The sequence below is a fragment of the Chamaea fasciata genome, unplaced genomic scaffold (assembly GCF_029207755.1).
Source record: "Chamaea fasciata isolate MVZ Bird 193981 ecotype frontalis unplaced genomic scaffold, bChaFas1.0.hap1 SCAF_23, whole genome shotgun sequence".
Classification (NCBI taxonomy): Eukaryota; Metazoa; Chordata; class Aves; order Passeriformes; family Sylviidae; genus Chamaea; species Chamaea fasciata.
Genome location: NW_027094108.1, coordinates 621363 through 635578, shown reverse-complemented (window position 1 = coordinate 635578; position 14216 = coordinate 621363). Strand labels below are relative to the sequence as shown.

At 48.1% G+C, this 14216-nt stretch overlaps 1 protein-coding gene across 4 annotated transcripts in view; it reads right to left on the bottom strand.

The window, feature by feature from the left end:
- Positions 1-12331, bottom strand: part of CLSTN1 (calsyntenin 1) — a 29144-nt gene extending 16813 nt beyond the window's left edge. For 2 of the 4 annotated variants that reach the window (XM_066202948.1, XM_066202951.1), the window contains exons 1-3: positions 12093-12331; positions 3276-3398; positions 386-415 (exon numbers count right to left, since the gene is read on the bottom strand). In XM_066202948.1, the coding sequence (XP_066059045.1) occupies positions 386-415; positions 3276-3398; positions 12093-12159 (220 nt within the window). In that variant the 5' untranslated portion in view covers positions 12160-12331. The remainder of the gene's footprint in view (positions 1-385; positions 416-3275; positions 3399-12092) is intronic. The other 2 variants (XM_066202950.1, XM_066202952.1) reach the window with 2 other exon arrangements.
- Between the last annotated feature and the right edge of the window lie 1885 nt (positions 12332-14216).

Sequence of the window (14216 nt, the reverse complement as noted above, 5' to 3'; positions counted from 1 at the left end):
TCCTGGAGGGTGTGTACTGCAGGGAAGGTGCTGTAATGCTGCAGCACTTCAACATTACTTCACAAAGCATGTGGAAAACTTCAGCTGTCCCAAAGAAGCGAAAATATCACAAAATGCTAATTTTCCCCAAACAGCTTCTTCAGTGTCCACACAACGTACAATAACCCCAAATGGTTCAAATGGATGTCTGATTTACAGATATTTCTAACCAAGGGTTTGGTTACATAACACTTTTTATAATATACTTTAAAATAGAAAAAAACTGGGAGAATAAATGGGACAAAAGAGCATGACAGGATCTTCTGTTTCAGTGCTGATTCCCCATTTCATAATCAAAGTTAGTAGGTTAATATTCATAAAAGGGATAGAAAGAACCCTTTATCACCTTCTTTGGTGACTGTCACCTCAAAACTCTCTAAAGGGAAAAAAGACAAACCCAAGTCAGTAACAGGAAAGGTTGAATGGGAGCAAATAAGGAAAAGGCAAAGATGCACACGTTACACAGAAAAGCTTTGGAAAAACTGTATTTTAAAATTCCAGTGGTGACCTGCTGTAACAATTTTAGAGTTTTAGTTATGTTAAATATGATTTAATCATTTAACTCCAGGTTTTCATTTGCAGAATTTTGAAATATTTCATACGATCAAGGCTTTGTTTTCTCCTTTTCTTTTTTTAATACCATCTGCTAAACGAGATATTTTCAAAATTGCACATTGGGATTTTTTAAAAGAATCAATAGAGATTTCGCAGGATCCTTTTCAAAGCTCCACACATATTCATGCTTTAAATTAAAAATTCCTAACCCCCACAAAACACTACTTTGCCTCCCAGAGTAGCAAGAGGAAAAGAAAGGACTGTGGCTGAGAAGTGGTTCTCTCTAGGGGTGGGGGAAGAAGGACTGAAGCCCTGTTCCAGGCACATCAAAAAACCCAGGGAAACATTTCAAACATCTGGCTACGAGACCCTCCGCTGCACTCCCATAACAGAACACATTCAGCTGTGGGAAGGCAACCAGATATAGCAGTGTCTGTTTCAAATGGAATAGGAATTCAGTGCCTTTATGCACAGTAAAGGGGAAATCCCTGCTTGAGAGCCTCAGCCACCAGGCTGATGTCAGGCACAAACAAAAAATGTACAATAAAAAAATGTAACTGTCCTTTATTTTTACTTTATTTTTATTTTTTCAGCAAAACCACTCAGGATCAAATTCCAGCATAATTCAATTTGTAATGTGGAGAAGATTCACTGAGGAACGAGAATGGCTGGTCACTGTCTTCTGGAGCAGATCTGTAACAGTGATGGTGCAGAAGACTGACTCCATCCTGTCCCTGCATGCCAGGCAGTTTGACAAGGCAAGCTGACATGACTATATTCACTCTGCTTTCAAAAGTGTGTCATTTCAGATTTAAAACCATACAAATACCCTGAGAAATAAACAGCTATAGAACCCCACTTATTTTTGCACACCTGGATTTTAGGATCCTACTCACAGCACGGAGTGAGCAAAGCAAGAAAATGTTACTTTTACTTGCCCCACAGTTCACGTACTACAAAGGATCTAAATGAACTCGTTTCGAGATGTTTCGACACGCTCAAAATTGAAATAAAGCTAAAAAGCTCTACTTAAAGTACTTTAAACCTGCAGACAGTTCAGAAGTTTCACAGCTCAGCCAGAGGGCACGATTAATTAAAATACCCAGCCTTTTGAAGCATGAATAAATTTGATTCCTAAGTAGGAATACAGCAGGCAGGGCTGGAGCAGCCATTTAATCCTGAGCAGGGCTTTGTTTTGCTGTGAAAGCTCAGCACCGGCCCCGTGGGCTCCTCACAGTGACAGCCCAGGCGGGGCTGGACAGCAGCAGAGTGACCAGGAGGTGAGCACGGCTCCCCGCAGGGCTGGGGACAGGGAACAGGGGACAGGGAACAGGGCTCCCCTTCCAGGAGTGCTCCATTCAATGGCAGCAGAGTGACCAGGAGGTGAGCACGGCTCCCCGCAGGGCTGGGGACAGGGAACAGGGGACAGGGAACAGGGCTCCCCTTCCAGGAGTGCTCCATTCAATGGCAGCAGAGTGACCAGGAGGTGAGCACGGCTCCCCGCAGGGCTGGGGACAGGGAACAGGGGACAGGGAACAGGGCTCCCCTTGCAGGAGTGCTCCATTCAATGGCAGCAGAGTGACCAGGAGGTGAGCACGGCTCCCCGCAGGGCTGGGAACAGGGAACAGGGAACAGGGAACAGGGCTCCCCTTCCAGGAATGCTCCATTCAATGGCAGCAGAGTGACCAGGAGGTGAGCACGGCTCCCCGCAGGGCTGGGAACAGGGGACAGGGAACAGGGCTCCTCTTGCAGGAGTGCTCCATTCAATGGCAGCAGAGTGACCAGGAGGTGAGCACGGCTCCCCGCAGGGCTGGGGACAGGGGACAGGGAACAGGGGACAGGGCTCCCCTTCCAGGAGTGCACCATACAATGGCAGCAGAGTGACCAGGAGGTGAGCACGGCTCCCCGCAGGGCTGGGGACAGGCAGCACTCACCTGGTGTCAGGAATGCTCCATTCCATGGCACACAAACACTGCCCCACATCCCCACAGCACTCTCTTCCAATGTCTGTGCAACTCAAACCCCACAGTCTCCTACTGAGAACTTCTTTACAACGTTCATGTGCCATACTCAGAATTTAATTTCTTTAAATCCATGGTCTGCTGCTGTTTAAGAATTAGCCCACACTAGGCAAATATCTTGTGTATCATTCTCTATATTCTTTGTTAGAGGAGAAAAAGCATTTTCTTCAGCCAGAGGAAGTTGTTCAGTTTTTAAAATACCCTAGACTGTCAAGCAAACTTATCATAGACATGCAATCCTAATTCTACTAATTAGTATTTTCACTCTATTAAGACAAATAAAAAATGCAAAGGAAACCAAAACTCTCTTCAGAATGGTAAGAAAATCATTGTTTCAGAACTCCCACGCTGAATGCTGTGAAATGTGGAATCCAGAGGATTGAGGAAAAGGACAGACACCATGAAAACAAAACAGAAATAAAACACCAGAAAAATTACCATGTGCACGTGAAATTGAAAGAAGCAAAGTACGCTCTGGTTCAGATACTTGGATACAGCTGCAAACCTGAAATAAAACACTGGTCCCATGCACACACATTTCCTAGGACCTCAAAGCTTTGAAATGTTATGCTACTGTTAGGGAAAACACACTGACACAGAACATTTGCCCCCCCAGGAAGCATTTCCACATCTGCACACAGAAATGAATGAATTCTTTACCTGCAAAACGCAGAGGTGCATCTTTGTCCAGGGCTATTAAAGGGGGGTCCAAGAGCACCGTGTTGTCATTTTCTGTAACTATGCCATGATAGGTTGTTTCAATCCATGGCTTATGCTTGTTAACTGAAAGGAAAACAAAGTCAAAACATCAGAAACTGACAATACCTTTAAAAATGCTTTATAATACTAATTTCAGTATTTTTCTTTTTCATGATTCTGAATCAAGGTTTTAATAAACTAAAAGATTTGAGACAAAATCCTGGCTAAGTATGTTCAGAAGAGCTGAGTGTCCCTGTAGGCTTTCCAAAAGTAACTCAGAGAATTTAAATTAGTTTCTAACTATGCTGGGATTTAAGATGCCCCTGAAGTGCAATTCAAAAACCTGCTAACAGTGATGGGGAGCTGCTGCCACCAGCGCCAAGTGTGACACCAGCAAACCCTCAGTCAGCCTCACACGAGGGAAGTCTGGCCAACACAAATCACCAGGTTGTGTCTACACTCTGCTTCCCCCCACCATGGAAAACTTGGGATACAGCTGGTGCACTGTTCTCCAGAACACGAAGACTTGTTCTCATGTCAGCTTTCATCCTGTATAGGAAGTTCCACTACCATTGAGAAAACAGGTGGAAAAGAGTTCAAACTTCATTTCTTTAGTAGTTGTTTGAAGAGACTGGGAAACCCCACTAAAAAATCTCACAGGAAAGTATCCTTTTCACAGAAGAGCCTCAAACCGATCACCTGAGCCTGTCTCAAGATGACTGGTCTACCTCTGCTGCAGAGAAATGCAGTCATCTTTCCCTGTCAGCCTCAAAAAGAGTGTTTTCTACTACATCACTAAAGATACAACATCAAACCATGTTATCCTACGAGGCTGTCATCTACTCTGTGACAATCCAGTAGGAGAGTCCCTTAATTATTAAATGTTTAGCTTTATGTTCTGATCCCCAGCTCAGGTGGTGGAGTGTGACTGTCTGACTGGCTCTTGGATGGTTAAGTTTCCTTAATTCTCCCAAATGCAGTTCTGAAAGACTGCATGCATCCAGCTGCTTAGAGCCGGCTGAAAACCATCCTACAGGGCCTGAAAACCGCTCCTTCCCAGACAAAACCAAGTCATCTTCAGCAAACAATGCACAGTGAAATATTAGAAATGCTTTGCTAGAGGTTACAACAAACACCAGAGAGGATTCCATAGGCAATATCACCCAGGTTTTGGTCTGCAGGAGATCAAGAACTTAAAACTTATGAAATGCATGCCTGTGAGATTATATACACTACAGCTTGAACACTATCACACAGCTGAGGCCTGCTTTGTCACCCCTAAAGAATTATATAAGCAGACTGTCAAAACAGGCAGAGATGGAAGGCTAACGCAGACTCCTGAATCCTCCCTCTTCAACAGACTAAAATGGATCCATGTCATGTGCCATCCTTCCCATGGGGGAATTAAAAAACACCGATAAAAGGACACGGCAATAAATGATTAAACCTAGAGAACTCACACAGGAAACCATAACACTCCCAATACGTTCTCATCTGCAATCTTTTACTAGGTAGTGGCAACAGCAGACAGGATATACCATCCTTGTCCACAACAATGCAGCCAGAAAGGCCTCACGAGGAACCGTTTTCACACAAACTGTGTTTAATTACTCCATGTGGTTTTACTCAATATGGCAACACTCTCTCTATAGCCTCAGTCCTCTCACACAGGCACGCTCCCAACACGCAGCACAGCAGAGAGGCAGTGAATGCCAGGGACACGGTCCTGCTCACCCAGGGAAGTTCAGCTGCCCCCGGGAACAAAGTGCTCATGCTCACAGGCACCGACACGGATTCCTCCCTCCCAGGGAAGGTGCCGGGAACTGCTCAGGTGTGAGGCTCCCATGGAATGCTCACCCACAACTCAAACCTGCTCTCAGCAAGAAGAGCTGTGTCTCACCAACACCGCTTTGGCTTCAGGAGCACAAGGAGGTCACAACTGTGCGTTTTTCTGTCAGTACATCCGGGACACTTAAACCCCAATTGAAAATCTGAGTCCTTTCATCCCTTCATCTCCATCCTCACAAGGATGTGGTACAAAATACCAGAACAGATCTCTGCCAGAAAAAAACCTCTGTCTCCATTCTAATGCTTCTGAATGTGGATTACAAAAATACTTAGGGGGTTTTTTTAAGTTCTGAGAAACCTTCTCCTAATTTAGCAACCTCCTAAATCCCACTACTGCTGGGTAGGGAGTTCTATAAAACCTTGAAGTACTGTAACCACATATGAACAGAATTATGAGTATGCTGAGCATCTGCAGAGTCTAGCAAACCTTCAAACAACAGGCTCAGTTGAAAGCAAAGTCATGTCCTTTTATTGTGCTGCAGACAATAAAATCATAAAGCTTAAACCCCTTTGTGTTTTGGAAGGCTAAAACATCACTAGATTTTAAAACATAAAGCTTAAATCCCTTTGTGTGTATGAAGGCTAAACATCACTGGATTTTAAAACACCAAACTTACTGCTGAACATCCAGGAAAGGCCCCTTATCCACATTTGTGATCTACTGACTTCAGCATAACCACACACTGGAAGGAGTTCTCAAGCCAGCATTTGAAATATGAAGTACAGCTTACAAGCAATCCATCACTGCTTCCCTTCAATCAGACTGAGTCAAGTGTTATCCTGACCTCAGCTGCTTAAATAGCATTAAATGCTGGACTGAGAAGAGGGACAAAAATGTGAAGGGGTAGTTAATTGTCACAAAACTCCTGCAATCTACAGGATTGTTCAAACCAGAACAGCAGCCTATTCCAAGCTTGACACTAACCAAGCGCCCTGAGCTGTTAATCTCTTGCCATTTAACCGGGATAAACTACACTGGTTTCCTTGAAATACAATATTCACACTATTTGTAAGCACCTCAGCTGGAATCTGCTGTAAATCCCAAGGAGCATTTCATCTAGTCAAGTGTGGGGAGCTGTGCTGGCACAGGCAGCTCGCACACTTGGCTTTTAGTGGGCACACAGAAATTCCAAGGCCAGCTAAGCACAGGCACTGAAGGGAAGAGCTCCTGCAGAGCCTGGCAGATCACATCCCCGAGGTGAGCACCAGCCACCTCCCAACCCTGCTCCTCTGCAGGAAATTGCTGCTGCAGGGGGAGGAACTGCACGTGTGCCTCCAACACCCGGTTTGGAAACACCACCTGCCCCAGGTAAAAGTGCTCAGAGTGTCCTGACCCAGAAGAGACCTGCCTGACTGCTCTGCAGCAAAGGGAACGCTCCCCAAAGCAAGGATGCCTCCTTCCCAAGAGCCACGGCTGATGCTGCAGAGCACAACCCAGCACATAACCAGCAGCAACCCTTTCCTGCTGCCTGAAAGAATTAATGAATGCCAATGAACGGTAGGCAGGGCAGCCGGGTTTGGGGCTAGTGTGGAAACTTTAATCAAAAGCTATTAAGGCAATCAGATTAATTCAGTTCTGTAATTTGAAAGCAAATATTAAAATTAAATGTACTTATCAAAGTCCTTTCTGAGGACTTCTGTTATCTTCTTACAAGTGGTCAGAAGTTTATTTGACTTAAATGGGATCTGGCACCTACACGACTGAAGATTTAAACACACCTCACCCAGAAAGGACTGCAGCTGGAACACTTTTTCTTCTCGTAACTACTTCTAATAGACAGTGCTGTCTAGCCATGCTGCGTATTGTTAGAACTGAACCAAGATGATTCATGTCAAAATAAATTCTTGAGAATTAACTGGTTAAACATATTAAACTCAATAACAAGTACTGGAGTTTGAAAGCTATTTGTTCAATCGAGTGACAGTAAACACAAAATCCTCATTCTGAAAATGTACCTTTGAGACCTCCTGAAAAGCTCCGAGCAAAATTCATAAAAAGAGAATTATACTCTCTGTTAATGCAGATGAACCACACTTCATCTGCAGCAGATGAACTAGTAAAGAGTTCTTTACTTGTCCTGAAGGTCTGACAAAAACTGATTACTGTGTATCTTTTGCTTAATTATCTTCCTCGGGATGCAAGAGATTACAAGGATGCCTCTCAGTGAGACAATAAAGCCCTCAATGCGTCTTACCTTGAACATTGAATTCAGTACTGTTCTGATGAAATTTCAGGCTATGTCATTAAAAGAACAAGTCAGTGTAGTAGCTAACCACAGAAAAGTACAATCCAGCCAAGGAGCGAAGAGCTGCACAATAAAATATGCCTTCTCCACCCTGAAAGTAAAGCTGAATAAGAGAGGGTGCAGCATGGCCTGATTACAATGTGTGCTCTGTCCTGCCCAGCCTGCCACCCACAGCTCCTGCCTCCAGGAGAAAAGGCCCAGGATTGACTTTGGATAGAAGCAACCTGAAATGAACTAGTGGGAATGAAAAGTTGTATTGTATTTGTTTATTTAACTGGGTCTTCTCAAACCTAGAACTTGACCAAAAGTCATTGCTCTACAACCAGATCCAAACAATGGGACAAAACTGAACACAAGTTCTGCTCCAACGCTGACCCTCTTGATGGTGTGGAACTTGCCCACAGCCCGAGGGTCCAAGACAAACCACCGTCCCCACTGCTGGGAACTGAAGGCAGCAGCAAAGTCTGAGGGAGTGAATCCAGGAGACTTGCTGGGAATACCCAGGAGTGCCCCAGGACAGGGGCAGCCACCATTACCCTCTGCGGCTCCAGGCTGAAATCCACCCCACAGGTTCACATCTGTCTTGGATTCTTTGCCACGGTTCAGGAGCACCTGTAACACCTCTGGAAGCTCTACAGCCATACACTGGAGCACAAGATAACGTTTATAAACTATCAGCCTGTACAATTAACACTAATTCTTCAAACACCACATTCAAACCAGTGGCTGAAGGGATTCAACAAGGTTTTATTAAATTGTATTTTGCCCAGAGAAAAATCACTTGCTTATCACCACCTACAGAAAGTTTCCTGTTCTCCACTGAACCAGTTGCCTAAATCTGATTTTATTTGTACAAAGACACATGCAAGTTTTGCTGTAAGCCTGATGAAACTAAGGGACATGCAAATGACTGAGAAGAAACTATCTGCAATTTTTACTATCCTCAACTGCAACAGAAGAAAACTTCAGAGAACCAAAGACCTTAGACAGAGGATACACTGACCAAAGTTGAATTTGGATAAAAGCCTGGCAGAGAAAACAAAGATTCCACCACAAAACAGTTTAAATAGGATTAAGACAACAAAGCCTTAATTTTAAGTGAAATTTAAAATGTCTTACACTAAACAGAAGACTGAAATAGAAAACATAAGCCTTTAACTACAAACACTAAATTAATAAATGTTATCTTAAATGTTGCTAATTGTAGTGCAAGAGTGGAAACCCCTTCCCTTTCAACTGTTGTCATATTTATAAACTTTGCTCCCTGAAAGGAAACAGTATTTAGAAACACAGCAAACATCACCCCAGTATTGCTGGCACTTCTGGCTCTACTTGTTGACTCCACTTAAAACCAGGGAAACCCACTGGGAGCAGTAGCTGCAACTTGTTTTCAATCTCACAAAGCAAGTGAGATGAGACCTAATACCATAAACAAAGGACAGACAGACACTTCTTCAAAGGCACTGAGGTTTCCAATAATCCCTTCTAAAGGCTCCTAAGGAGGTTTAGCCCCTACAGAAGCCAGTGCCAGTCAATCAGCACAAAACAAATAAATTAGTGCAAAACAAGATTTATTTAAGACCAAGGCTTCCGCCCCACTGAACTCCTGATGTAGAGGAATCGTTTCTGCCTTTGACAACAGTGATAAAGCTACAAGATATGTGGCCCTTAACACCATAAATCACATCTCAGAGAGACTTCTCCCGATGGAACTAAAGACAGTGAGATAGGGCTCAGGAAAACGGTAGAGGTGCTTTTGTTCAGAAAACTGTAATGACTGCAGAAGTTTTTTCCTCTCTGCAGAACAATTTCAGAGGCACAGGCCGCTCAGCTATCACATACCTGGGCTTCATGGCAGGGAACAGTGCTTCACCCAGAACACCAGAATTCTACATTGTGGGACGTTCACATTGTGCAGAGCTGCGGGCTGACCTGGGTTTAACACCAACCCTTCAAACTTCCACCACACGCCAGCCCATGAGCCCAGCGTCCTCCCTTCTCCTTAAAAAATTCTGGGCAATTATCCGCAACTTGTTTTTGTTGCGGATAATTGCAACAAAATGTGATTTTGTGTCTGCAGAAACATTATGACCTCAAACCAAAGATACACTTACTAAGTGTAGAGAAGTTTCTGTTGATACATTTCCCTGTTAACTCCGCACAGAAGCACAACCTGCAGCCTGGCAAGCCGGGAGAAGACCACCAGCACAGGAGTATTCCAAACACAATGTAAACCATGCTTGCCCAGGCCATCTCTCCTGCACTTCAGTTTCCACAGCAGTGCATTATTTTAAATAACACACACAGAAAAACACATTAAAATTGTTTTCATGAACAGAGGGCTGTATATAATGCTTTCCCAAGCACTACTGTAGAGAGGTCTAGTACTGGTTAATTTTCTCTCTTCTCAGTGGTTTTACTTCCATAAAAACTTGGAGAATAAAAAATCCAGGCCCCATAAATAGCCAGATCGTCTCTACATAATGCTTTAGGGTAGAGATACATTTCCTTGCCTCTAGAAAGGAGAAAGAAACCTACCTAATCCCCAGCCCTCTATTAAAAATGCTGTCCCTGAGACAAAAAACCATCTGCAGCAGGGCTGTAGTAGCAACAAAGTGGTTTGTGGTTTGGACTTAAGACATTCACAGCACCACAGAACTTCCTGAAATAATCACAGATCAGCGAAGCTTCCTCAAGATAGTATTATTTTCATCGATACTCTTCCTAAACGACAGTGAGTTGGAAGGGCCCCAAGACAAGAGAGGTCTATTGCTGCGCCTGGCCGGGACCCGGGAGCCTCTTCCCCCAGAAACTCCTCCTTTCCTCCATTCCGCTGCCCAGCCAGCTCTGGTCACAGACACCCAACGGCTTCACCCACAAACACCGTCGGGGTGCCCTGCTGGGTACGGCGGCCCCACCGCAACAAGCTTAGGAATATTTGGGTCAACCTGATCAATTACAAAACAAATTCGATTAGATTAAGAGTTCTGCACCAGCTGGACAGGAAAATGCCTCTTTAGAAGCCAAAATCACTGTCTGCACCCCTTAAAACAACGACAGGAAAGATGGTAGGTCAGCTAGCTCACACCTACTTTTTGTGCAAGATCACATCCCCCAAACGCTATTTCCCTTTCACCATCAAAAAAGAAACCACTTTTCACTCCCCTGTTCCAATGACGGGAACGGCAGAACCGGCAAGTCCAACTGTACTTGGGGAAAAAAAATGGAACTGGCAATACAGCACAAAATGGAAAGCCCATCATAAATGCTCCCAAACAAACACCTTTCCTAACAACAGGGAAATGAGAACAAGTAGCCCTTGCAGCTTTCCAGGTGTCCTCCAGAGCTCACTTGTCACTAAGTGCATCTCCACGCATTATTAACAGGCCTACCTACAGCAGCCAAAAGGCTGCAAGGACTAAGGCAGCTGCACACACTGTGCTGAACCAGCCCTCACTCTGTAACTCAGTTATGTGTGATGAAGTTCAACAGATCAGGACCTGCAGTCCAGCAGCTCTGTAGATCTGACTGAAAACATGTACTGCCTCAACAAGCTGCAGAAAATCTGCATACCAGTGCTGTCCTGGGTAATGCTGCCATTGCTTTCCAAGCAGCTGTCTCAGAAAATGGCTTTTGATCTTCATCTTATTCCTAATTTCAAACGACAGGATTCAAAGACACGGTGCTTATGTACTGGCGCGGTAAACACTACATTTAACGATTCCAAGAACGCTGGTGAACAGATTGCACTTGAGGGACCGTGCACAGGTAAACGATGGCCACTGTCAGCACAGCTGGCAGAGGACTTCCCAGACATACTACAGCATCAGCTTCTTCACCCCACACAGGGAAACCGCAGTAAGATATGTCCACAACGAGCTGGTTTTTAGATCAAGAATTCCCCTTCAACGTATTTATAAGCCATTTTACAGCTTCACTTCTAATGTACGCTCCTATTCAACGCTCTTAAATCCCCTCGTGCGATCAGCTGAATCCTGCAGAAACAGCATTCCCGATGCCAGGGGTAACCTTCAGGTGAGGAAGCGTCTCCGAGCCTCTCACTGAAGCCTGCCGGGGAGCAGCCCCGCAATGCGTATGATGCCGCCGCTCCTCGGGATCAATCAATAGCCAGCAGGCCCGCGCTCCCATCGCCAACCCGCACGGTCCGGCCCAGGCGCTGCTCCGGCTCATCCCCGCACGGAGCTTCCCACGCCGGCCCCGCCAGGCCCGGCTGCCCAGGGCTTTAATCCCCGCGGCCGCCCCGGCTCCGCCGGCCCCGCTCCGGCCGGCTCTGCCCGCGGGACCCTCCCGGCAACAAGTGCCGCCCCCCGCCCGCCCCGGGCCCCGTTATGTAACGGGCGGGCGGACACGGCGAGCGCCGCCGCCGCGCATCCCGGGCCGGGCCGGGCGGGCTCGGGGCCGCGGGGCGCAGGTGAGCCGGGAGGACGGGCCGCCATCCCCTCGTCCCCTCTGCAGGTGCAGTGGCCGCGGCGGGGTCACCCCGGGCCCGGCTCCATCCTCCCCCCCTTCCCTCCCCTCGGCGCCCGCCCGCCTCCGCGCTCCCTCCCCTGCGCAGGGCGCCAAGGACACGGTCCCCTCGCCCGCCCGCGGCGCGGCTCGGGAGGCGATCCGGACTGTCGCCACGGTGCCGCGGAGCCTCCCCCGCCCGCCACAGCCGCATTACCTCGAGCGGCCGCCGCCGCTCCGCAGAGCAGCGCGGCGAGCAGCAGGCGGGCGGCGGGGGCCGGCATGGCAGCGCGGAGCGGGGACGGCAGCGCGCAGCCCCGGCTGGCGCCCCCGCTGGTCCGGGCTCCGCTGTGCGGCGGGCGGAGGGCTCGGCTCGGCCCCGCGGAGGAGGAGGAGGAAGAGGAGGAGGAGGGACGAGAAGCGCCGCGCGGCCCCGCTCCGCTCACCGTCCCTCCCCTCCCTCCCCCGCCCGCCCCGCCGGCGGCTCCTAAAATGGCGGCCGGGCCCGCGCCGGGCACAGGCGGGGGAGGGAGCGAACCAACGGCACGGGGCGGGGGGGGCCGGGAGAGCCCACTGCGGACCCCCGCGGGCCGCGGCGCGCCCCGCCCCCGGCGCTGAGGGCACTGCGGCACCGCCGCTCCCTGACCGGCAGCTCCCGCTCCCTGACGGGGCATCTCCCGCTCCTCACGGGGCATCTCCCGCTCCTTACGGGGCACCGCCGCTCCCTGACCGGCAGCTCCCGCTCCTTACGGGGCACCGCCGCTCCCTGACCGGCAGCTCCCGCTCCCTCACGGGGCATCTCCCGCTCCTCACGGGGCACCGCCGCTCCCTGACCGGCAGCTCCCGCTCCCTCCCGGGCACCGCCGCTCCCTCGGGGGCATCTCCCGCTCCTTCACAGGGACCTCCCGCTCCTTCACGGGGACCACTGCCTGCCTCACGGGGCACCGCCGCTCACTCACGGGCTCCGCCGCCCCCTGAGGGGCACCTCACGTTCCCTCACGGGGCACCATCGCTCCTTCAGGGGCACCTCCGCTGCTTCGGGCGCTTTGGGCTTCGTTTGGATTCTTACCGCGGGCGGAACCGGGCGGCGGGCACGGAGCAGAGGGGCCTTCCCCACGCGTCACGCAGCTGAGGGAACCTGGTGCCCCTCCAGAGCCTCACACAGCTGGTTTAAATTGATGTCCCGCCAAAGCCTCACACAGCTGATTTAAATTAATGCCCCGCCAAAGCCTCACACAGCTGATTTAATAAGTGCTGATTAAGCCCCCAAGTCGTTAAAAAGAGTTAAACCCCATATGAAGCTAGCTAAGAAATAATTAACCCCATATAAAGCTATTTGAAAGCTTTCGCCCTAAGATTCAAACATCCCTTCAGGAAAAAAGACAAAACCACTGGGTTTTGTGGTTTAACGCAACCCAAAGCTGATGCCAAAGGCAGACAGGTACAGGGACACACTGGGCATGGGATGCACAAACCCAGTCAGCAGCTGGGATGGAACAAACTGCCAACACCTGGTGCTACAAGCATCAGGTGCAAACAATCACAGCATCATTTGGGTTGGAAAAGACCTTTAGTATCATCAAATCCAACCATTAACCCAGCACCCCCGTCTTGCTGTTTCCCCAGCTCTAGAAGTGCAATCCTGCAGCAATGTGTCCAAACACAAACACGCCTTGGTGCAGCACTGAGCCCGCTCTGCCCAGCAACAAACCCTTTCCGTGTAGTGACTTCTATCAAGGCCAAAGATCACTTCTGCGCGGAAAAATTTCCAAGTACTATTTAAATCAAGAATTGCCATTAAGTTGCACAGAACTTGTCCTATAATAGAAAAGTTCTTTGCTCTACTATCAAAAATTTCAATTAGAAAATGTTTCAACAAAGGAAAAACGATCAATACCATGATCTCAGTTTTGACAATTAAAATGCAACCAACTTATTTTATAATTAGATCTGACTACTCATGCTTTGTACCTATTAGCCATTTCACTCCCACAGTGAAATAAAAATAAAGTCCAGAATGTTCAGGATCCTAGAGATGTGGTATTTCCTTATTTTCTGTGCAATTTAAATACCAAGATTGATCTGTGCTGGAAAAGCCGCCTCCTCCCTCCAGAGGCAAGCCCGGGGCTGGCTACCTGGTCACCCCACACTCGAGATGGGGGAGAAACCAAAGGTGAGAAACCAACCTACTCACTGCCCTGGAGCAGCCACTCAGGTCTCACGAGGTGACAGAATCTGGCGTGGACAAGCCAGTGTCTTTGGGTATCCAAAGGAAAAATGTTCTCCCTCTTCCATCCTCAAAAGCAACCTGGCTGTACACGCTGCCTGCAGAGCAGAGCAG